General features: G+C 43.7%; 1 protein-coding gene across 3 annotated transcripts in view; it reads left to right on the forward strand.

Moving 5' to 3' along the window:
* Positions 1–26,207, forward strand: part of zfand3 (zinc finger, AN1-type domain 3) — a 40,106-nt gene extending 13,899 nt beyond the window's left edge. The window contains exons 2-7 of one of the 3 annotated variants that reach the window (XM_041848338.1): positions 776–918; positions 8,624–8,668; positions 10,722–10,910; positions 16,560–16,628; positions 19,172–19,342; positions 26,038–26,207. In XM_041848338.1, coding sequence (XP_041704272.1) covers positions 776–918; positions 8,624–8,668; positions 10,722–10,910; positions 16,560–16,628; positions 19,172–19,342; positions 26,038–26,192 — 772 coding nt within the window. In that variant the 3' untranslated portion in view covers positions 26,193–26,207. Of the gene's footprint in view, positions 1–775; positions 919–8,623; positions 8,669–10,721; positions 10,911–16,559; positions 16,629–19,171; positions 19,343–26,037 lie in introns of those variants that run through there. The other 2 variants (XM_041848339.2, XM_041848340.1) reach the window with 2 other exon arrangements.
* Positions 26,208–26,420: the final 213 nt, after the last annotated feature.

A 26,420-nucleotide genomic window follows, 5' to 3' on the forward strand; every position in this document is an offset into this window, starting at 1 on the left:
CTCACGGAACAAAAGTGGTCCCTGTTTTTTTGTGTAAGAAGTCATCCAATGTGTAGGCCTACTATGTCACCCATTTTGTGTGATATATTACACATTTTGCAATATGTATGATTTATGAATTTAGCATTGTGTGATATCTTACAGATATTGCAATATGTATGATTTACGAATTTTGCATTTTTTGTGATACGTTACCAATCCAATTTGTGCAATGTGGTATGAATTTGTTGTGCTTAAGATCCCAGAGTGCATCTTTAACTACTCATAAAGGCCATTTCCATGGATTCCCTGGTAACTGAAAAGAGAGTTAGACTTACCCATGGCAAAGGAAGATCCTAAAGCTAGGTTTAAGTGGGTTTTCATATTTTTTCGGAAACCTTTTTGAGTAGGCAGAAATGCAGGGGTCAAATATCCTTAGCCTAGGCTAGTCAACAAATGTTTTGGATCAGACTAGAGTTTGAGCATTTGATTGAGCCTGCCTAGAGTGCAGGGTTTGCTTTTTAGGACTGAGTTATTGCCTTTGCTCTGTTGCTAGCTCAATCAAGCACAGCTAAATTATTTGAACGTATTTGATAGCTCTTGCCTATTTTAATACAGGTATGGTTTGGGGGGAAAAAACATTTCCTGACCACAGCAGCACCTCTGAGCCGGACTTTGAATTTGAGAGAAAAAAAAGAGTGAGGAGGAAGAAAAGAAAGCTCTCGTTCTTTATTTTTCCCTGTCTTTCTTTCTTACTTTCACTCTCATTTTAACCCATCACTCCATGCCAATCAAGCCGGCAGCACTCCGGGGGTATAACAAGACAGGAGACCGGGATTAATTTGACATCTCCCGTTAAATGTCATCCGCAATTAAGGCTTATGAGGGCTGGCGTCGGCATAGAGCGCCAATCAAGACTCCGCCAGCCGGGCGGCCCACGTAAGTTAACCTTCGTCAGGCAAATCAAAGATGGGTGGTGGGAGAATAAAGTGTGTGTGTGCATGCCAAAGTAGCCTATTGGTGCAGAGTATTGTCTCCAATGGCGGACAATTCCAACAGGTAGCGTTTCCGCTACCGTTACTCAGGCGGGTCACCCCACTCTGTTTCCCCCAGGCGTAAAAACATTTGACCTCTTGGTTTCAATTTCATTCTTTGGTGTTTTTTGTTTTGCAGCCCAGAATGGTGCTTCGGGGGCCTGTGTGTGCCCCACTAAGGGGTGTAGGGAAAACACACAAAATAAACTGAGGTGCATAAATTGATTTTGAGTTATTTTGGAGCCTGGTGTAGCAGACTACTTGGCTGAATCTCAAACCGAACACTTGGCCGATGAGCCCTTTATTGAGTGGCCTCTTGTGTGTTGATAGTGACCACTCGAGTCTGCTACCGTTTCGGGCCAAATGAGAATTGAGACGATGCGCACTTCCATCCTAACTGCCAATTTGTCAATATTCGAAACCCGTTCGCAAGCATAGTCTACCAGGCTCTGTCGTAACCGGCCGCGACCGGGAGACCCATGGGGCGGTGCACAATTGGCCCAGCGTCGTCCAGGGTAGGGGAGGGAATGGCCGGCAGGGATGTAGCTCAGTTGGTAGAGCATGGCGTTTGCAACGCCAGGGTTGAGGGTTCGATTCTCACGGGGGGCCAGTATGAAAAAAAAAAAAATGTATGCATTCACTAACTGTAAGTCGCTCTGGATAAGAGCGTCTGCTAAATGACTAAAATCTAATCTAAATCTACCACAACCTATCTTGTAGCGTGTAATTCACTATGAAGATTAATGGGTAGCACTTGCTGCCAAGGGCACCGAGTTGACACAGGCTGCCCACTCGGTAGAGAGGCTGCCGAAGGGCTCAATGGAGCCCTCGATCACTCGACTAGCCATTTTGATTGACTCGTGATCGAGTGGTCAAAGTGTTCGGTTTGAGATTCAGCCCTAGCATGTTATACTGGTTTGCCTCCAAAGTAGGTGCAGCAAAAATAACAGCTTCCAAGGGCTCTGAGGAGCTGATCCTTCCAGAGTGAAGAAATGTGAGAGAAGGGAAGGGGCTTAAGATTTAAGAGCATGTCAACACACAAAAACAAAGTTATATCCCGACACCTGTTTTTTTGAGTGGAAACGAATGCACATACACACAGTCTGAGGCTGTGCCATGAGTGGTCATCAGCAGAATGTTACGCCCACCTATTCATCCACAGCCTTTCCTTTTATAAACGTCTGCTTTTTATCTAGCTTGATAGTTTCAGTGGTAGACTAAGGTACAATATAAGCGCCTAACACAGTACATCAGCCTTTGAAACCAGGATACATCAATTCCATCAAACAAAACACACAGCCGCTGTCACTCCCTCTCAACAATCCCTACCTTTCTAGCCTAACAGTCAAAGTGGATTAATTTCCCTCAGCGTGGCATCTGGTCCAATGTGTAGGCCTGCCAGTCAAGCAAGGTCTTCCTCACCGCAGCAGGCTTTTCATGACCCAACACAACGCAACAATGCCTTGGGTGCCATGTTCAAGAACCTTAGCCTACAACTAACTGTGAGTCGCTCTGGATAAGAGCGTCTGCTAAATGACGAAAAATTTAAATATAAATGCTAAGGTGCATTTTACTCCAGGCGCAGTAAATTGCTCCCCATAGAAGAGAAACATTAAGGCTCGATCAAGCTCAACCGCCAACCGGTCAATGGCCAAGTTGAGCTGAGAGAATACTTTGTTGCTTTGCTCTGCATGTAAGACCAATGGCCATTTGGGCTGTTTATCATCTGCGCTGTTGCAGTTGGACAATAAATGGGCTAAGGGACCCGATTCAATGTAGGTTAAACCATAGAAATCTTATTTAATTACTAGAGGGGCTATGTGATAAACCCTTAACATTCCAGAATGGGGTGAAAATGGCAGGAATATTGGTCAGGGAGAAATCCAAACCATTTTACACTGACACAAAATATAAACACAACATGCAACCTCTTTACAGATAGGCAAACTACTGCTTCTTAACACACTGCTTGCTTAACCCGGATGCCAGCTGCACCAATGTGTCGGAGGAAACACCATTCAACTGACGACCGAAGTCAGCTTGCAGGTTCCCGGCCCGCCACAAAGAGTCGTTAGAACGCGATGAGCAAAGGAAAGCCCCCTGGTCAAACCCTCCCCTAACCCGGACGGCACTGGGCCAATTGTGTACCGCTCTATGGGGCTCCCGGTCACGGCCGGCTGTGACACAGCCCGGGATCGAACCCCAGGCTGTAGTGGCGCCTCAGCTGCGCCACTCGGGAGGCTCGTGAGTAAGACCTTTTAAACAGCTTAACATTCGCAAGTCTGCGGGGCCAGACTGGATAGCAGGACATGTACTCAAAGCATGCGCTGACCAGCTGGCAAGTGTCTTCAACCTATCCCTGACCCAGTCTGTAATACCAACTTGTTTCAAGCAGACCGCCATAGTCACCGTGCTCAAGAATGCCAAGGTAACCTGGGTAAATGATTATTGACACATCTATAGCCATGAAATGCTTTGAAAGGCTGATCATGGCTCACATCAACACCATCATCCCAGACACCCTGGACCTACTCCAATTCGCATACCGCCCCAACAGATCCACAGATGACGCAATCTCTATTGCACTCCACACTGCCCTCACCCACCTGGACGAAAGGAATACCGATGTAAGAATGCTGTTCATTGACTACAGCTCAGCATTCAACACCATTGTCCCCTCCAAGCTCATCACCAAGCTCAGGACTCTGGCACTGAAGCCCTTCCTTTGCAACTGGATTCTGGACTTCCTAACGGGCCGCCTCCAGGCGGTGAAGGTAGGCAACAACATATCTGCAATGCTGACCATCAGCACGGGGCCCCTCAGGGGTGTGTGCTTAGTCCCCTCCTGTACTCCCTGTTCACCCACGACTACGTGGCATGACTGCGTGGCTGACGACACGACGATGGTAGGACTGATCACCGAAGACAGTGAGGTAGCCTATAGGGAGGAGGTCAGAGACCTGGCAGTGTGGTGCCAGGACAACCTCTCCCTCTGTCAGCAAGACAAAGGAGCTGATCGTGGACTACAGGAAACCATATTGATGGTGCTTCCTCAGTGTCCACATCACTAAGAATTTAACATGGTCCACACACACCCAGACAGTTGTGAAGAGGGCACGACAGCACCTCTTCCTCCTTAGGAGGCTGAAAAGATTTGGCATGGGTCCTCAGATCCTCAGTTCTACAGCTGCACCATTGAGTATGTTTATATGCTCAGTAATAATTTGATTTTAAACTCATTGTGGTAGTAAGCAGATTATGCAATAGTGATGTAAACCTTACTCTGCTTATCTTAATCGGCTTAAGGTCAAATTCGAAGTAAGCATATGCCGATTAAAACACCTGGTTTTCTGAGCAATCGTTCATGTTATTAAGATATGTAGACATTTTAATCGGCATTCCAGCGGTGTATTTGATCTACGCATGTGCTAGCACCAGCCGAGAGCCTCCCTCTTTAGCACGAGTGAAGTTAGTTCGGATTAACTGAATGTATGCGTCTTAGTAGTCGTTTGCACATACAAACGTTATATGTCCGAACTCATAATCAAGTATGCTTCCCAAAAATAACAAGGACACTGTTGTAGAACGTTTATTTTGATTGGCGATTTTTTGCATTTATCATTGTCATCAGTAGCCTGATTTCAGATGTGTCCATGTAAACAGGATTATTAGGGAAATCGTTCTCATTGTAAAGCATGTAAATGTAATCGTATTATTGTGTGCATGTAACTATGCTTATTGAGAGCATCTTGACTGGCTGCATCACCGCTTGGTACGGCAACTGCAAGGCACCCGACTGCAAGGCGCTTCAGAGGGTGGTGAGTGCGGCCCAGTACATCACTGGGGCTGAGCTCCCTGCCATCCAGGACCTCTATCTATACCAGGTGGTGTCAGAGGAAGGCCCAAAAAACTGTCAGACTCTAGCCACCCAAACCATAGACTGCATGGCAAGCGGTACTGCATTGCGAGCGGTACCAGTGCAACAAGTCTGAAACCAACAGGATCCTGAACAGCATCTACCCCCAAGCCGTAAGACAAGACTGCTAAATGGCTACCAGGACTACCTGCATTGACCCTTTTTTGAACTAACTCTCTTGCACTGACTTTATGCACACACTGGACTCTACCCACACACTCACATACTTACACCCCAACACACACTGCATATGCCCACACTCCTAACACGCGCACACATGCATACTGACACCACACACACACTTTCACCCTCACCACATCTGCTGCTGCCACTGTCTTATCAATCCTCTTGCCTAGTCACTTTACCCCTACCTATATGCACAGTACATAGCTACCTCAATTACTTTGTACCCCTGCACAGTGACTCGGTACTGGTACTCCCTGTATATAGCCAAGCATTTCGCTACACCCGCAATAACATCTGCTAAATATGTGTATGTGACCAATACAATTTCAAGATTTGGTTTGTTATTTTTACTCGTTATTTATGTCACTATTTAATTTATTTGTATTTGATCTTTAACCTTTTCACACATACCAACAAACGGGTGTGATCATTCTACAGTGGTCCCTGCAGCGTACGCTCAAACCGGTGTGATTAGAAAGCTTATTTAGAACGTCCAGTTTCGATTGACGCAACAGTCAGCATTTGAGCTAGCCACTGTTTTTTCACAGAAACATTTTGCACAAACACAGTCCTTACAAAGGTATGTCCTGAATGTGACCAGTTTATTTCTGGATGCAATGTTCAGACATTCACAAAAGTAAAGACAGCATACAAAATCATCCAAACTGGAAAATGTAGGTACATTAGACCTAGCGCTAACTGAGGTAAGATTGATTTAACACAAGCCATCATATTTAGATAACTCTCGGCTGACAGAAACCACAATATGAATGAGGTAATAGCAATTACTATTTATAATTCATCACATCACTGGTGAGCTACCCATTGATTGAAATAATTCAGTAAAACACTTTCTGGAAATCGAAAGTAATCCGACGATGGGTAGTTTGCGCGTCGCCATGTTTGTTTTTTCGTGTCAACCAAAGATATTAAGGTCGAGACAAGGTGAGTTTGGTCTGTTTGCAGTATGCATGTTGAAAGGGGTGTTGTATAACATATTTTGGTCTGACAGACGTTTATGTGACACCCAGAATGCATTGTATAATGTCAACAAAAATGGCGCCACACATAGCATGCAAATAGCTTAGCATTAGCTCATTATAATCAGTAGAACCTTCAAAAAATTATTTTATACACATCATAGGTGTCCATTACAAGCTATGCAATAATCGGAATGCATTATTTGTCACCAGTACTTGAAAACGTGAATAAAACTGTAAATAAATTAGGCTCCATACATACATACTACATTAGAACCGACAACACTATATACAGAAAATAAGGCACTTACTTTGATAGGAACACACACATGTCCAAAGTTGTTATTTGTAAGGAAAACAACAATGAAGGCAATGCGAACGCCAGACAGAAAATGTGCCAATTCGTGCAAGACTGAGCAAATGTCTGCATACTTGATCTGCGGAAACATTGGTGAAGTGCTTGGGCTCTCCTCGAAGAGAGAAGTTTGTTTTGCTCAGTAATGCCTCAAACATAAATTGTCCGCAACACTGAAATTGACTAATTCTATGTGAATTAATGAGGAGGCGGAACACACCTCAATTCAAACTGTTGTTAGAAAATCATTTGAAATTGACTAATTGAAACAGCCTATAGATAATTAGCAGGCAGCGTGTGTTAACTGTCCTGTTGCGTAACTGTCACATTTTGGAACAGTGAGTGCATTCTGACATCACGTGCATAAAACAATTCATGCAGGGGAGACCGTTAGAGATATTTGGAACTCACATGTGAAAAGGTTAACTCTGGACCCGTAAGTAAGCATTTCACTGTTAGTCGACACCTGTTGTTTACGAACCATGTGACAAATACAATTTTTGTTTTGATTCAGCATTTAGTGCGGCAGACCCTAAGCAAACATGGCCTAGTGGTTCAAATCCTATCCACTGCCCTTCTAACTCGCATTCTCTGCTACCTTTCCTGTCTCCTATCTCAGTAAGATAAATAAAATAACAATAATTAACAAGGCACTCTTGTGAAGAAAACAGATGTGGCTGAACCATCCTTCGTCAGGATACTTCTGTGTATTACCAAAGCAGTAGGCCTACTCCTACTCTGGTTCACTTTAGCAGGCATGACTGACTGACACCTAGATGATTGTTCTGTTGGGCCTATGCCTAAATGTAGATTATTGTTCAGCATACGCCCAATATGTTTTTATTTTTTTCTGGTTCTGAAAAGGTCTGAGTCAAAAAAAACGCTGGACCTGGCTATAAATGGTATGCTATATAGGACTATAGGCAAAAATCCAAGCGATTTCAAAAGGAACTAGTTCAAGTTTATAAAGTCTTTGTTCTGGGGATTCGATCGTTGGTTGGCATTGAGGACGAAATCAAACAACCCTATTCATCTGATACTGCCTAGTTTTCCTTTTGTTTGCTTTTGTCTCTAGTTATTGGCATCAAAGGAACAACTTCATAGGAGTCACGCTGCAATTCATCCGTCACTATACTTAAAAAATAAATAGTTTTTGATCATACCTATTGTCCAACCCCTATTCCAACTCTCGCCAGTTCGTCCGACGAACACAATAGCGACCATGAACGATAAAGAGAATGATGATGAACATTTGGCGCTCGTTCAGTTATTAACCTTTTCCCTAGGTAGCTTGAACCTGGCATGGCTATCTCTGTGTGTACACAGTTTTGACAGAGTCTGGTTTGAATTATTGAGAGTTTTTGCAGTAAAAGTGAGACGGGTGCACGTGCCTATGATTGTGGGCACAGTCGAGGTTGGCAGGAGTGGTGAAATGTCGTAGATGAAAGTTATGAAGTTGGCAGAGGTGAGGGACATACAGGTCCACTGTGAAGGACAATGGATTGGACACAAAGGAATTTCCTTCTTTTATTTAGGCTATTTGTCACATTCCGTTATTTTAGGGTGTCCATTTTTGTATACTAAATGTGACACGATGAATGAATTTCATTGGATTTATTTGGTCTTATCTAGCCATTTTTTTTTTGCCATTGGTTAGATGGTCATGTTACATGTGGAGAAATAAGTTGCTTAGAACTGAAGACTAAATTTTTCAATTGCAGATAAAGGAAACCACAGTGCGCTTTCATACCGAATGTTAAAACTGGCCCACAAGCTGTCACTCTTGTGAAAATTTTTCATTGTAGGCAATATTGATGCAAAATCACAGCCTGGATAACCAGCCTGATCGCTGCGTTCACGTATTGGTCCAATCTGCATCCTCTCAGGTGGGTTTAGGACAAAATCCAATGTGGCCGAATACTGTGCTTTAAATTAGGCCATCCTCTTATTGGTTGAAGGTCATCCAATCCCAGACAAGTTAGTTTTAAAGAATGCCCCTTGTTACAGACGTAGTATCAAATTGTTTCCATAAGGAGGAATGCCAGACTGATGTGAAGTAAAATGGAATGTTGAATGCAGCGATCAGGCTTGCAGAAGTACACCTGTCCTGTGAATAAAAATGTGATGTGCTGACCTCTTTTCTAACCTGTCATTGTCTCTTTCTTCTCTTTAGGTCCAGCAAAACCATGGACCTCTGCTCCAAATGTTTTACGGGTAGGTGCGTCCACTCAACTCCCCTCACACACCCTTTCCCCTCGAGTTAAGAGTGTGTTTAAAGCAGATTGCTTTGAGTCATGCAGCAATACCAAAGATCTGTGTGTGTGTGTGTGTGTGTGAGAGAGAGTTTGTGTTGGAGAGAGAATGTGTGTGTGCGTGGGAGAGACTGTGAGAATGGCTGTGTGTGTGTGTGTGTTAGCATAGGTGAGTATGCAAGTGTGTAGTTGTGTGAGAATAGGTGAATGTGAGGGTATAGTGAGTGAGTGTGTGTGTGTGTGTGTGTGTGAGAGAGTATGTGTGCCTGTACGCCACGTGTGTGTGTGTGTGTACTAGTGCCATCATGATTGAGCACATATCTGTTTGTTCACGTCCCTACTGCTGTGTTGTCACAAGCTGGAGTCCCCCTCTGCTGCTGTGGCCGGCCTGGAGTGGCTTTAGAGTGGCAGACGCTATGTAAACAGGGGGCTTGTGTGAAGAGGAGGTGGAGATAGGGAGAGGGAGGAGAAACCCTCTCTCCTCCACCGTTATGCTCCACGGACCTACTACTGGATAGTGGATCCATACTCTCCTGCCGTGTGTGGCTAAGCGTGACCTCTCGACTACTCTCTCTCACACACACACACAACAACAACAAGCAGACACACACACGAGCAGATATACAAAACACATACACAGAGGCATACAGTGCATTCGGAAAGTATTCAGACACCTTGACTTCTTCCACATTTTGTTACGTTACAGCCTTATTCTAAAATTGATTAAATAAAGCATTTTCCTCATCAATCTACACACAATACCCCATAATGTCAAAGCGAAAACAGGTCTTTAGACATTTATAAAAAATAAAAACCTGAAATACCTTATTTACGTAAGTATTCAGACACTTTGCTATGAGACTCGAAATTGAGCATTTCGTGCATCCTGTTTACAATGATCATCCTTGATGTTTCTACAACTTGATTGGAGTCCACCTGTGATAAATTCAATTGATTGGACATGATTTGGAAAGGCACACACCTGTCTATATAATGTGCTATAAAGTCAGTGCATGTCAGAGCAAAAACCAAGCCATGAGGTCGAAGGAATTGTCCGTAGAGCTCCAAGACAGGATTGTGTCGAGGCACAGATCTGGGGAAGGGTACCAAAAAATGTCTGCAGCATTGAGGAAACCTGGCACCATCCCTACGGTGAAGTATTGTGGTGGCAGCATCATGCTGTGGGGATGTCTTTCAGCGGCAGCAACTGGGAGACTAGTCAGGATCGAGGGAAAGATGAACGGAGAAAAGTACGTAGAGATCCTTGATGAAAACCTGCTCCAGAGCACTCAGTACCTCAGACTGGGGCGAAGGTTCACCTTCCAACAGGACAACGATCTTAAGCACACAGCCAAGACAACGCAGGAGTGGCTTCGGGACAAGTCTCTGAATGTCCTTGAGTGGCCCAGACAGATCCTGGACTTGAAACCGATCGAACATCTCTGGAGAGACCTGAAAATAGCTGTGCAGCGACGCTCCCCATCCAAGCTGACAGAGCTTGAGAGGATCTGCAGAGAAGAATGGGAGAAACTTCCCAAATACAGGTGTGCCAAGCTTGTAGCGTCATTCCCAAGATGACTCGAGGCTGTAATCTCTGCATCAACAAAGTACTGAGAAAAGGGTCTGAATACTTATGTAAATGTGATATTTCAGTTATTCTACTTTTTTGTTCTAAAGACCTGTTTTCGCTTTGAAATTATTGGGTATTGTGTGTAGATTGAGGAAAAAAACCAAATGTAATTAATTTTAGAATAAGGCTGTAACATAACAAAGTGGAAAAAGTCAAGGGGTCTGAATACTTTACGAATGCACTGTGTATATACACACACACACACACACACAGTACGCACACACATACTCTCTCTCACACACACACACACACACACACACACACACACACACTTCCCTATCCCCCTTCACAATCAAATGTCTAGAGGGTAGGAGTTCTTTTGGAATCCAGCATCTCTCTCACACATACAATCACACACCCACGCCAGTCACTCTCTTGTATAACCACAGACATTGAGAAGAAGCAGCCAGGCGAGGACTGTGCCCCAGAGCCCGCCCCCAGCTCTAGTAAAAGCCAGTCAGCCGTCTTCTGTAGCGAAACGAGCAGCAGCAGTAGCCAATCCCTGTCGTCGGCGCCTGTCAGCTCACTGGAGCCGTCGCCCGAAGACACAGGAGCCACACCTCTACCTGAACAAGATGGTAAGGACAGGGGCCTATGGCCTGCAGTTTAGAATGTTGATTTTATTATACATACAGTGAGGGGAAAAAAGTATTTGATCCCCTGCTGATTTTGTACTTTGCCCACTGACAAAGACACGATCAGTCTATAATTTTAATGGTAGGTTTATTTGAACAGTGAGAGACAGAATAACAACAACAAAAATCCAGAAAAACGCATGTCAAAAATGTTATAAATGTATTTGCATTTTAATGAGGGAAATAATTATTTGACTCCTCTGCAAAACATGACTTAGTACTTGGTGGCAAAACCCTTGTTGGCAATCACAGAGGTCAGACGTTTCTTGTAGTTGGCCACCAGGTTTGCACACATCTCAGGAGGGATTTTGTTCCACTCCTCTTTGCAGATCTTCTCCAAGTCATTAAGGTTTCGAGGCTGACGTTTGGCAACTCGAACCTTCAGCTCCCTCCACAGATTTTCTATAAGATTAAGGTCTGGAGACTGGCTAGGCCACTCCAGGATCTCAATGTGCTTCTTCTTGAGCCACTCCTTTGTTGCCTTGGCCGTGTGTTTTGGGTCATTGTCATGCTGGAATACCCATCCACGACCCATTTTCAATGCCCTGGCTGAGGGAAGGAGGTTCTCACCCAAGATTTGACGGTACATGGCCCCGTCCATCGTCCCTTTGATGCAGTAAAGTTGTCCTGTCCCCTTAGCAGAATAACACCCCCAAAGCATAATGTTTCCACCTCCATGTTTGACAGTGGTGATGGTGTTCTTGGGGTCATAGGAAGCATTCCTCCTCCTCCAAACACGGCGAGTTGAGTTGATGCCAAAGAGCTCGATTTTGGTCTCATCTGACCACAACACTTTCACCCAATTCTCCTCTGAACTGAATCATTCAGATGTTCATTGGCAAACTTCAGACGGCCCTGTATATGTGCTTTCTTGAGCAGGGGGACCTTGCGGGCGCTGCAGGATTTCAGTCCTTCATGGCGTATTGTGTTACCAATTGTTTTCTTGGTGACTATGGTCCCAGCTGCCTTGAGATCATTGACAAGGTCCTCCCGTGTATTTCTGGGCTGATTCCTCACCGTTCTCATGATCATTGCAACTCCACGAGGTGAGATCTTTCATGGAGCCCCAGGCCGAGGAAGATTGACAGTTCTTTTGTGTTTCTTCCATTTGCAAATAATCGCACCAACTTGTCACCTTCTCACCAAGCTGCTTGCCAATGGTCTTGTAGCCCATTCCAGCCTTGTGTAGGTCTATAATCGTGTCCCTGACATCCTTGGAGAGCTCTTTGGTCTTGGCCATGGTGGATAGTTTGGAATCTGATTGATTGCTTCTGTGGACAGGTGTCTTTTATACAGGTAACAAGCTGTATTAGGAGCACTCCCTTTAAGATTGTGCTCCTAATCTCAGCTCGTTACCTGTATAAAAGACACCTGGGAGCCAGAAATCTTTCTGATTGAGAGGTAGTAAAATGTTTATTTCCCTCATTAAAATGCAAATCAATTTATAAAATGTTTGACATGGGTTTTTCTGGATTTTGTTGTTGTTATTCTGTCTCTCACTGTTCAAATAAACCTACCATTAAAATTATAGACTGATCATATCTTTGTCAGTGGGGAAACGTACAAAATCAGCAGGGGATCAAATACTTTTTTCCCTAACTGTATGTGACCGACCACCTCGATTCGGTTTTATGTAGCAACATTTGAAACTGTGTTTTTTCCATTGGATAAAAGTAGTGTCTCAGAGCTAGACAATGGTATATCATACACTGCAGTTGAGGAACAATGGGAAAGTAATTCTTCTTTGAAAGTTGATAAATTTATAACCCCGCTTTTGAGAAAATGACCCTTGAATGTTTTGGTACACCTACTGGACAGCTCTTCTTTGTATACCCATTCAGCATCATTCACACCCTCTTAAGCCTTAGCCCCACCCATTTCTTTAAGGATTCATATGTGAGGCCATTTGGTTAATACACCCTTTATCAAATAAAATACAAAACAATTTTGTCACATGCACAGGATACAGAAGGTGTAGCAATATCAAAAACAAAGTGTCCAGGTGAAAATATTGTATCATTATTAGATGACACTTACCCGACACACTAAATTGATGAGTAATGTGAAGGAAATGCTATAACCATCCTCCAGCCACATCTAGCTAAGTGGATGGGTCACTATTGTCTAGACATGTATACATGTTCATGAAATACAATAGATGGCTGTAATCACCCAGACACACCTGGCTAATTTGATGGGTCATGTAATAATCCGGCCGAAGTGGAGTCTTGATTGTTTAGATGTGTAGCTAGCTAGCTAAACAATGAACCGGCATAATCCCAACTCATACTGCTACCAATACAAACATTGCCATAGCTGTAGTATGAATCTGCAGGTAGCTAAAGCTAACAAACTAGGTTCAGTTTTAACTAGCTAACATTAGGCTATAATTAGCAATGCAAATGGATTTCTGATTAGAATAATATTACTACACAGATCATACACGTAACATTAGCTAGCGAACCAGCAAGCTAATGTTTGCTAGTTATCTAACAGCACGCTTTAACTTGCAATAAAAAACGACTTTCTGACAAAATTACAAACATATCTGAAAATGTAGCTAGATTTACCTGTATACATGGATGAACGTTTCACGGCAGACTGGAACCATTTAGCTCCGTTTTGTTTGTAGCTACATCTTGTTTGGCCAGCGTTGTGTCATGTCACTCCGGTTCACACTGACCGTGTTGTGTGCAGAAAGTAGCCCATCACTTTTTCCAACTGATCTGTCGATAGCACCTGCTAAATTCAGGGCATCAATGTTGTTGAGGAAGGTAGCAAAACTTTTGTAGTTCTCGATGGCTAACGTTATATCTTTCAAAAACAGTGCGATAGAAAGGACTGTCAACACATAGTGAACAGCTCACATTATAGACAGAAGCATGCTACATGGCAGACCAATCCAAACTCATCTCCCGGCATGTCCAGCCCATCCATTATCTCAGCCAATCGTGGCTAGCGGGAAGGTTCCTGTCTTTTTCTGTTGCTAATCTAACTAGGCTCGTAATTTAACAATTGTATTCGTATTTATGGATGGAATGCAAGTTTGTTAGAGCACATGAATGTTCACATGTTCCAGAAGGCATTTCTGCCAAAAAACGCAATTTGATAAAAAATTAATGTTTACGTTCAAATGCCGCTCCTGTGAAGTGCTACATACACCTAGTTTCCTGAAACGAGTTACATATACACAGTACATTTTAAAAACATAACCGGGATTGCACGATAAAGTTGTGGTTCCTAAACCACCAGTTAATAGATATTTGTGCGTGTCTTTCTGTGTGTTTCCATGAGACAGACTAACACAGTCTGCTTTCTTTAATAAACACACACACACACACTTAGTCCTTTAGTCCAGGAGCCTGCTATTGCAGAGGACACATCTGCTATTTTCTGCAGCAACAGTGGAGCTGCCCATACCAGGCTATATCTGTCCTGGCATAAATAGGAGAGAGAGGTGGGAGAATGGAAGGCAGTCAGAGTCCCAGTCATGACAGTGACCTGTCATGACTGGCACCCATTTTAATGAACGGTAAAATGTATTTCTGTAGCGATTAGTGTAAGATACTTGACTTGTCAGTCACATATTGACTCTTGGTTATTCGACCTCAATTGACATATAGACAGATATATATCATAGGTAGCTAAGTAAGTTAGCCAAACATAAAGGTAATTTGGATACCATTTATTGATAGAGAAAAATTATTCCCTGTCATAAAAATGATTAATGCTGCCAAGTTGCTGTTCCAGCAAGTCTAGAAGGGTGTATGAGTATGCAATGTCCAAGTCAGAGATTCAGCATTACCTTACGCCTATATAAACTCAGCAAAAAAAAGAAACGCCCCTTTTTCAGGACCCTGTCTTTCAAAGATAACTCGTAAAAATCCAAATAACTTCACAGATCTTCATTGTAAAGGGTTTAAACACTGTTTCCCATGGTTGTTCAATGAACCATAAACAATTAATGAACATGCACCTGTGGAACTGTCTTTAAGACACTAACAGCTTACAGTCTGTAGGCAATTAAGGTCACAGTTATGAAAACTTAGGACACTAAAGAGGCCTTTCTACTAACTCTGAAAAACACCAAAAGAAAGATGCCCAGGGTCCCTGCTCATCTGCGTGAACGTGCCTTAGGCATGCTGCAAGAAGGCATGAGTACTGCAGATGTGGCCAGGGCAATAAATTGGAATGTCTGTACTGTGAGACGCCTAAGACAGTGCTACAGGGAGACAGGACGGACAGCTGATCGTCCTCGCAGTGGCAGACCACGTGTAACAACACCTGCACAGGATCGGTACATCCGAACATTACACCTGTGGGACAGGTACAGGATGGCAACAACAACTGCCCGAGTTACACCAGGAACGCACAATCCCTCCATCAGTGCTCAAACTGTCTGCAATAGGCTGAGAGAGGCTGGACTGAGGGCTTGTAGGCCTGTTTTAAGGCAGGTCCTCACCAGACATCACCGGCAACAACGTCGCCTATGGGCACAAACCACCGTCGCTGGACCAGACAGGACTGTCAAAAAGTGCTCTTCACTGACGAGTCGCGGTTTTGTCTCACCAGGGGTGATGGTAGGATTCTAGTTTATCGTCGAAAGAATGACCGTTACAACGAGGCCTGTACTCTGGAGCGGGATCGAGGTGGAGGGTCCGTCATGGTCTGGGGCAGTGTGTCACATCATCGGACTGAGCTTGTTGTCATTGCAGACAATCTCAACTCTGTGCATTACAGGGAAGACATCCTCCTCATGACATGACCCTCCAGCATGACAATGCCAACAGCCATACTGCTCATTCTGTGCCTGATTTCCTGCAAGACAGGAATGTCAGTGTTCTGCCATGGCCAGCGAAGTGCCCGGATCTCAATCCCATTGAGCACGTCTGGGACCTGTTGGATCGGAGGGTGAGGGCTAGGGCTATTCCCCCCCTAGAAATGTCTGGGAACTTGCAGGTGCCTTGGTGGAAGAGTTGGCTAACATTTCACAGCAAGAACTGGCAAATCTGGTGCAGTCCATGAGGAGGAGATGCACTGCAGTACTTAATGCAGCTGGTGGCCACACCAGATGCTGACTGTTACTTTTGATTTTGACCCCCCCTTTGTTCAGGGACACATTATTGAATTTCTGTTAGTCACATGTCTGTGGAACTTGTTCAGTTTATGTCTCAGTTGTCGAATCTTGTTATGTTCATACAAATATTTACACATGTTAAGTTTGCTGAAAATAAACGCAGTTGACAGTGAGAGGAAGTTTCTTTTTTTGCTGAGTTTAATTATCTACAATTCAACAAATTTAACTGTAAAACTGCATTGTCTCACTTCTAAACAGGTGACTCTTTCCAAACTTAAAATGTCTCTAGATGTAGGGATTGACATGACATTTTAGGGCCACAAAACATCAGTCTATTAAATACCTCCAAGAAGAATACATGAAAAAAAGAAAATACATCTAAGATAGTCAATAAATAACTAGATTGCATCACGCCTTGACCCTCCTTGTCCATCAGTCTGCTCTTTGTAGTTGATGGATTGTACTAACCACAAGTCTCTCTCTTCCTTTCTTCTTTTTTTCCCTTTCTCTTCCAGAAGTCTCCAGCACAGACACAGCCCACGGCACACTCGTATCCACCCCCACAAAACGGCCCTGCAACTCAGGTAGCTATGGTTCGATGGACCTAACACTGGTTTCTGTGTCAGGCGCTGTGTTCCCACTACGGGCCTGTCAACTCCACTTAACGGAGCCGGAATGGAGTGAGACTAGTGTCGGAGGGAATTGGAATCAACCACTGTTAATTGATCCAAAATGGCAGAATTAATTGACCCGATAGGTAGACTGTAAATTGAAAGCAATAATGGGGGATATGGGGAAAGTAGGCTACCTCACATTTGTTAGGTATTTTTCATTAAGTATATTCCCTACGCAATTGAAACTGCACACGCACTTCAGTGAGCAAGTAAGTGAAGTGACCATATATTGTATTTGGGTATTGCTTAGGCTCTACAGTCTTATGTAATATGGCTGCAATATTTGACCTTTCCATCTTATTAAGGTTGACATTAAGGAGTGGACATGCGTTCACGCGCACACCCACACACACTTGTCAGCGAGTCTTAAACGGCTAAGGGACTCCTCTTCCCCTGCCTGAGATCACGTGTTTCTACCATCCATTGAGGGCTGCGTTGCTAAAAAGAAGACCGATTTTAAAAAGGCAGAAAGACTGGAGATAACAAAGGGAGTCTCCATCCCAAATTGCACCCTATTCCCTACATAGGGCACACAGAGAGATTCCATAGGATAATGGGCGTGGAGGAATTGATCGCGACTCACAAAGATTCGCCGGTCAACTTAGCCTAGTTGTCAGAGATTTATAGAGCCGAGATCTTTGTTCCACAGCCGAACCAGGGAGGAAAGAAAAATCACTGGGATTGTGGAGAAAAATCTTGACCTAAAACTGACTACTGGGCAGATGCTTGACTCATTTCTTCAGCGGCAGCCATTTTAACTAAAGTAATGTATGGGTATTGTTGTTGTCTGTTATTTTGTTGTAGAATGTGATTGGGGAAGTGCTTTAATTAGCCCAATGCAGCATTTCTCAAACCTCTCCTTGGGGACCCTCAGCTGTTCCTTGTATTTGATGTATTACAGAGGTAGCACACCTGATTCAACTTATCATCAAGCCCTTGACTAGCTATATCAGGTGTGTATTCATTAGTGTAAACCATTGCAAAAACTTTTGCAACAGAACGTTTTGCCACAAATAAAAAGGATTATTGGAGTTCAGGTTAGTTTTGGCCCGTTTTCTTTTGTTTGGTTCCTAGTGAATACATCCCAGGTGTGCTAATTCTGGGCTACAACAAAATTGTGAAATGTCTGGGAGTCCCCAAAGAGAGGTTTGAGAAACGATGTCTAATGTATTTGTTACCATGTACAGTGCATTTGGAAAGTATTCAAACCCCTTCCCTTTTTCCACATTTTGTTACGTTACAGCCTTATTCTAAAATTGATAGAATGATTTTTTTTGCTTTGTCATTATGGGGGAATGTGTGTAGATTGATTAGGGGAAAAAACCAATTTAATCCGTTTTAGAATAAGGCTGTAACGTAACAAAATGTGGAAAAAGTCAAGGGGTCTAAATACTTTCCGAATGCACTGTAAGTTAAGCGAGAACATATTCTCTTTAAACGACAACCCTGGACACACTAGTGAAGGGCATTCCGAGTCTTTTCGGTGAGCCGGCTTATTTGGCTCCGTTCACGTAAAAGACCCAGCTCGTTTGGCTCCCAAACGGCGCTTCGTTCAAAATGCTTCAAAATCGCCCAAAACAATTATAATGCACATCTCCAATGTAAAGCCCAAAAGGTAGTCTGCCATTGTCAGATCCTGAAATGCACATTCCAATAAATGTTTGTTTCTGCAGTGAAGATTCACCCTCTTAAAATAAAAATAGTCGGTCTAAGGAACATCAAAATCTGTCAGTTTAAGCTGTTATTTGGCATTGGATGCGTCTCAATCTACCGCATCCGTCGATGTCGCACTTCCACATCTGTGGTGAAAGGTGGCAGAGCTAGAGCGGTGTTTGTCAGACCATGAAACATCTCTAAAATCGGTTTCCTCACGAAAACGTCTGTAGCGTCTGAACGGATTGACCTATAAACGAATATGACCACTCTATGGAAAGGGGAGACTCCGTTTTGCTCTACGACCCCCACAAGTGTCACGAGTCGTCTGAAGGTAAGCGGTACCGGTTTAAAAACATGAATGGAAGTATAGTATGAAGGTAGTTTTGTGCCTACACATAAAAAAGGGTTAAATATGTGTAGAAAATCATATATATATTTCCTGAGCTTTCTTATAAATTTGATCTCCTAGACTCTGTATAGGACAAACACTTCAAAACCTTATTTCTTACGATTAGTCTTTTTTTTGCCATTTATGAATGTTCATTTCACTGGCCTATAAAGGCCAAATTCAATATTTTATCAAATAATGTTTGTATTTTTTTGTATACCTAAATGGGTAAAATTCAAAATCCAATAGCTAAATGATCCATAGTATGACCATCTTTAAAAAATGCCATATGTCAGCTTAGACGTTCAGAAGGAGCCGTTCGTTTGCGAACGACCCTTCACTAAATCACACCCTTAATGGATCGGTGTGGCCTTTTTTGTGTGTGTTTTCTTTTTGTGTGTGCGAGCAGCCTCTGAGTCAGAGAGTGATGCATCCCCAGAGAAGAGGGCACGGGTGGGCCACGGGTCTAAGGAGTCGTCATCGTCCCACGGGGCTTCCAAGCAGAAGAGCCGCCGGCGCTGCCACCGATGCCAAACCAAACTGGAGCTGGTACAGCAAGAGCTGGGCTCCTGCCGCTGTGGTCAGTACACACACACGCACTCATAAAAACATAAACAGACATAGGTCTACATATGGGACACTTATACAAACATGCAAGCAAATACAGAGGCTCATATATGCTTACGTTCACACACTCGTTCTCATACAAATGCATGTATGCTAACATTCCTGTGTAGACACACAGTACAGGGCATTCTGAAAGTATTCAGACCCCTTGACTTTTTCCACATTTTGTTACTTTACAGCCTTATTCTAAAATTGATTAAATAAATAATGTTCCTCATCAAATCTACACACCATACCCCATAATGACAAAGCAAAAACACGTTTCTAGAAATTTTAGCACATTTATTAAAATAAAAAACAGAAATACCTTATTTACATAAGTATTCAGACACTTTGCTATGAGACTCAAAATTGAGCTCAGGTGCATCCTGTTTCCATTGATCATCCTTGATGTTTCTACAAGTTGATTGGAGTCCACCTGTGGTAAATTCAATTGATTGGACATTATTTGGAAAGGCACACCTGTCTATATAATGTCCCACAGTTGAAAGTGCATGTCAGAGCAAAAACCAAGCCATGAGGTCGAAGGAATTGTCCGTAGAGCTCCGAGACAGGATTGTGTCGAGGCACAGAGCTGGGGAAGGGTACCAAAAAAATGTCTGCGGTATTGAAGGTCCCCAAGAACACAGTGGCCTCCATAATTCTTAAATGGAAGAAGTTTGGAACCACCAAGACCCTTCCTAGAGCTGGTCGCACAGCCAAACTGAGCAATCGGGGGAGAAGGGCATTGGTCAGGGATGTGACCAAGAACCCAATGGTCACTCTGTCAGAGCTCTAGAGTTCGTCTGTGGAGATGGGAGAACCTTCCATAAGGACAACCATCTCTGCAGCACTCCACCAATCAGGCCTTTATGATAGAGTGACCAGACCGAAGGCACTCCTCAGGAAAAGGCACATGACAGCCCGCTTAGAGTTTGCCAAAAGGCACCTAAAGGACTCTCAGGCCATGAGAAACAAGATTCTCTGGTCTGATAAAACCAAGATTGAACTCTTTGAACTGAATACCAAGCGTCACGTCTGGAGGAAACCTGGCACCATCCCTACGGTGAAGCATGGTGGTGGCAGCATCATGCTGTGGGGAAGTTTTTCAGCAGCAGGGACTGGGAGACTAGTCAGGATCGAGGGAAAGATGAACAGCGCAAAGTACAGAGAGCTCCTTCATGAAAATCTGCTCCAGAGCGCTTAGGACCTCAGACTGGGGCAAAGGTTCACCTTCTAACCGGACAATGACCCTAAGCACACAGCCAAGACAACGCAGGAGTGGCTTCGGTACAAGTCTCTGAATGTCCTTGAGTGGCCCAGCCAGAGCCCGGACTTGTACCCAATCTAATGTCTCTGGAGAGACCTGAAAATAGCTGTGCACCGACGCTCCCCATCCAACCTGACAGAGCTTGAGAGGATCTGCAGAGAAGAATGGGAGAAACTCCACAAATAGGTGTGCTTTTGTTTAGGCCTCATTTAAGGGAGAAAAAGTGATACTGTTACTTCACTTGCCTCAGGAGCATTTCAACTGGACTGATATTTTGTACTTGACCGCCCCAAAAAGTAATACTGTTTTTAAAAAAACTACTTTGAGCTAATGAACTTGTTTTTCATACAAATGAGACTTCATACTTAAGACTCAACTCGTCAGAGTTAAGAACTTACTCATAAGTTGCTTTACCCTCGTATTCTGGAACTGCAGACCTGGAGGCATAGATTTAGACGGAGGCCTCACTCAAAAATGAAATAGGACACATGGTTGGAGTAAGTTCCAGTTTGTAGCTACGTTCCATTTCATTGCAGTAAATTCATGAAATAAACTGAAATTCCAATGTTAACAGTTTTTTTTATTGCGAAAATGTTACAAGGTATTTCATTTCATTTCCTGAATTGACTGAATTAAAAGGGAATTGACCCCAACCCTGATTGGCCATACCTCAGTTTAGAGGCAACTAGAAGGTAGTTGATGGACCCGGATAATCAGCTAAACTAATTTGGTGTTGATTACTTTACTACTGTTTAGCACTAGCATTGTTGACTACCTCTATTTTCATGTTGTCAACAGCAAGTATAAATCAATAGTCTAAATCACTTTGAATGAGCTACCTCTTTAAGGCTTAGCTATATATATCTGATAAATCCACAATCACATTGTTAGTAAGCCTATCATTTCAGCCACTAAGCAGTAATTGTATGCTACTAAATGTGTCATTACTGAAGCCACCGCCTGTGCTTGCGTAGCACTGCTATTTGTTATGACAACGAGTCATTCTAATGATGGCTTAATGACACGTCTCGCTGTTAGTGACTGAATGCTTTGCCGCCAAATTGATGGCACCTTCTGTTAAGCGCTAGCAGCATTTTCACAGCAACTCTTAACTATCACTTGAGAAAGAGTTTTCTCTGCCGTTTGTCAGGAGAAGTACCTCACTTGATCTGTTTATCTATTGGCCGTGCTTTGTTTTGGGCTGTGAATGTTTTTGTGTACAATAGCAATAGCTTTGTCCCTTTATCGTATATTAACCATGCTCTATCTTAAGTTGAAGTTTTGTGTTAACTGTTAACACCAGTAGGTACATCTGTTAGCATTTTATATGTCAGAGGTGAGGTGTGTGTGTGTGTGTGTGTGTGTGTGTACGGTGCATATGTACACACACACACACACACACACACACACACACACACACACACCACTACAGGCACACATATCAGTTACTTTAGTCACCAAATCTTTCTCCTCACACTCCCACCAAACTCCCCTACCCCCACTCCCCTTTCGTGTCCATCAGCTGCTCCCTCTTCCACCGTTACCTTCGGCTCCATGCTAGCCCCGCTGTAGCACCACACTACCACATCTTTCTTTATACATTCCCGTGCACGGCTTAATAATCGCCGCCGCCACTCTTCAATTAAAGGGCGCTGCGGGTGCTGTCGCTCTGAGACTTTAATCAGTGTTTGTCGCTGTCAGGAACATTATGCATATTAATGAATACATTAAGACTCTCAACGTAACTAACGAGTCTCTCTCTCTCTCTGTTAATGAGACTCCTTTCAGCTACCGGGCCTTTGTGGAGGGCTAACACAATGGAGACTCAATGGGGAGGATCGCTGGTGGTTGTGTCTTCACTGGCAATGATACTCCGGCAGCTTAGCTCCTAAGGGCTGATTTTGAGATCAGGGTTGTTTGACTGACAATGATACTCAGGCTGGAGTGTATTGAAGATGGTGGGTGTTGTACCTCCTAATGACTGACTAGAGGTCAGTCCTAGCTCCTTGTATTTTATTTAACTAGGCAAGTCAGTTAAGAACAAATTCTTATTTACAATGGCGACCTACCAAAAGGCATAAGGCGGGGAGATGGGGAGCTAGGATTCAAAATAAAAATATAGGACAAAACACACATCAAGACGAGAGACGCCACAACACTACATAAAGAGAGACCTAAGACAACAACATAGCATGGCGACAAGACAGCATGGTAGCAACACCACATGACAACAACATGGTAGGAACACAACATGGTAGCAGCATAAAACATGGTACAAACATTATTGGGCACAGACAACAGCACAAAGGCAAGAAGGTAGAGACAACAATACACAAGTGTCAGTAAGAGTGTCCATGATTGAGTCTTTGAATGAAGAGATGGAGATAAAACTGTCCAGTTTGAGTGTTTTTTGCAGCTCGTTCCAGTCACTAGCTGCAGGGAACTGAAAAGAGGAGCGACCCAGGGATGTGTGTGCTTTGGGGACCTTTAACAGAATGTGACTGGCAGAACTGGTGTTGTATGTGGAGGATGAGGGCTGCAGTAGGTATCTCATATAGGGCGAGTGAGGCCTAAGAGGGTTTTATAAATAAGCATCAACCAGTGGGTCTTGCTACGGGTATACAGAGATGACCAGTTTACAGAGGAGTGTAGAGTGCAGTGATGTGTCCTATAAGGAGCATTGGTGGCAAATCTGATGGCCGAATGGTAAAGAACATCTAGCCGCTCGAGAGCACCCTTACCTGCCGATCTATAAATTACGTCTCCGTAATCTAGCGTGGGTAGGATGGTCATCTGAATCAGGGTTAGTTTGGCAACTGGGGTGAAAGAGGAGCGATTACGATATAGGAAACCAAGTCTAGGTTTAACCTTAGCCTGCAGCTTTGATATGTGCTGAGAGAAGGACAGTGTACCGTCTAGCCATACTCCCAAGTAATTGTATGAGGTGACTACCTCAAGCTCTAAACCCTCAGAGGTAGTAATCACACTGGTGGGGAGAGGGGCATTCTTCTTACCAAACCACATGACCTTTGTTTTGGAGGTGTTCAGAACAAGGTTAAGGGCAGAGAAAGCTTGTTGGACACTAAGAAACCTTTGTTATAGAGCTTTTAACACAACATCTGGGGAGGGGCCAGCTGAGTATAAGACTGTATCATCTGCATATAAATCGATGAGAGAGTTTCCTACTGCCTAAGCTATGTTGTTGATGTAAATTGAGAAGAGCGTGGGGCCTAGGATCGAGCCTTGGGGTACTCCCTTGGTGACAGGCAGTGGCTGAGCCAGCCGATGTTCTGACTTTATACACTGCACTCTTTGAGAGAGGTAGTTAGCAAACCAGGTCAAAGACCCCTCAGAGACACCAATAATCCTTAGCCGGCCCACAAGAATGGAATGGTCTTTGGCCAAGTCAATAAAAATAGCAGCACAACATTGCTTAGAATCAAGGGCAATGGTGACATCATTTAGGACCTTTTAAGGTTGCAGTGACACATCCATAACCTGATCAGAAACCAGATTGCATACCAGAGAGAATACTATAGACATCAAGAAAGCCAGTCAGTTGATTATTGACAAGTTTTTCTAACACTTTTGATAAACAGGGCAAGATAGAAATTGGCCTGTAACAGTTAGGATCAGTTTGATAAAGGACGCACCGTGGCTGCCTTCCAAGCAATGGGAACCTCCCCAGAGAGGAGAGACAGGTTAAAAAGGTCAGAGATAGGCTTGGCGATGATAGGGGCTGCAACCTTAAGGAAGAAAGGATCTAAACCATCTGACCCGGATGGGTTTTTTGGGGTCAAGTTTAAGGAGCTCAGACTCAGTGACCGCCTGCAGGGAGAAACTTTGTACCGGGGCAGGGGAAAAAGAGGGAGGAGCATCGGGGCTAGTCGCATTAGAAGGGGTAGGAGATGAGGAAATGTTGGACGGGCAATTAGGCAAGGCTGAGTCAAATAGGAATCCTGACTTAATGTAGTGGTGATTTTAAAGAGCTCAGCCATGTGCTCCTTGTCAGTAACAACCACATCATCAACATTAAGGGACATGGGCAGCTGTGAGGAGAAGTGTTTATTCTCCAGGTCTTTAACCGTTTTCCAGAACTTCTTGAGGTTAGACCCACAGAGAGAACTGCTCCTTAAAGTAACTAACTTTGGCCTTCCGGATAGCCTGAGTGCACATATTTCTCATTTGCCTGAACGAGAGCCAGTCAGCCTGAGTATGCGTGTGCCGAGCCTTTCGCCAAATGGAGTTCTTGAGGTGGAGTAACTCTGCCAGATCACGGTCGAACCAGGGGCTGAACCTGTTTTTTAATTCTCATTTTCTTTATGGGGACGTTTGTTAACAATAACACTGAAATATCAAAAAAGAAGGTCCAAGCGTAATCGACACAGGGGATCAAGCTGATTCCATACCAATTTACAGAGGCCAGGTCATAAAGGAAGGCTTGCGCATTAAAGTTTTTTAGCAAGCGTCTATGACAAATCAGGACGTAAGGGTTGATTTTTTTATTACATGTTTCATGCGTAGAGTATTGAAGACCGGTGTCGTAGCTTCTAAGGACTGATTTGAGATCCTGCGTTTGATGTACACAGTGGTGTTCTTGTGAGCCGAGTATAATGGCATTAGAAGAATACTTTATTCTCTAATTTTAATTTTAATGTTTTGTTCACAGAATTGCATTAGCTGGGGTTGAAGCTTTACAATGTGGAGATGCATTTGTTGTCTCTGTTCTATTGAATTGGATCTGGCTTTATTGACATATTAGAGAAAATGTATGCCGCTATAGCTAGCTAACTTGGGAACGAGGTCTGGGCCCAATTTATCTTTTGAAAGAATTTGAAAAAGTACCCCGTCCTACACCCTTGCTCCCCATCTCCTCTCTTATTCTCCTCTTATCTATTCACATCTTAATTTAATCTTCTTTGTCCCCCTTTCTTGCCCATCACCATTAAAATATGTAGCCTAACAAGTGTGCTCCCAAACAGGACAAAATTATGCCTTAAAAATCTGGGGGAGGGCCAGAAAACGAAGGGAGTTTTTTAACTATTGGTGCAACGACACATCTGTCAACCAATTGAAAAAGGAGAACCACGTTTCTCCTGCCTCATTTTCTCCCCACTCCCCTATGTTGAAGAATGCATTTAATGTATTTAGGTTTGGAAGCGTCCTTGAGGCGTCCGCATGCTTCCCAGCCGAAACAGTTTGTGAGAGTTTGTGCATATATTATGACGACATTTTGTGACGTTTTTGTTCGTTTTGGACTTTGGTGAGGGTATACGAGCATACTCGTTCGGCTAAGAGCATAGTCAGCACCTCTTCAATGTTTTTGGGTGTGTGTCAACTCATGCTTTTTGAGCTATATCAAAGTAGAAAACATCTCACTTTCTCTTTCTCTCCACCAGGCTACGTGTTCTGCATGCTCCATCGGCTGCCCGAGCAGCACGACTGCCTCTTTGACCACCTGGGGCGTGGGCGCGAGGAGGCCGTCCTCAAGATGGTCAAGCTGGATCGCAAGGTGGGCCGCTCATGCCAGCGCATCGGTGAGGAGTGCTCCTGAACACCCCCCAACCCCAACCCCGACGGTGAGAGCGAGGAAGAGGAGAGAAAGAGACTGCGTTCCAATTCGTCCACCTTTATCCAGAAATGTGCAGTTGTACAGTCCCCGTCATGGATTTATGAAAAGTATAGGATTGGTGTAAAGCATTGGCTGCGTTGTTAAATCAATGTGAGAAAGTGTGTAAGTGGAGACTTCAGGGAAAAGGTGGCAAATGGGGACGCAGACAAA

The sequence above is a fragment of the Coregonus clupeaformis genome, chromosome 34, assembly GCF_020615455.1.
Source record: "Coregonus clupeaformis isolate EN_2021a chromosome 34, ASM2061545v1, whole genome shotgun sequence".
NCBI lineage: Eukaryota > Metazoa > Chordata > Actinopteri > Salmoniformes > Salmonidae > Coregonus > Coregonus clupeaformis.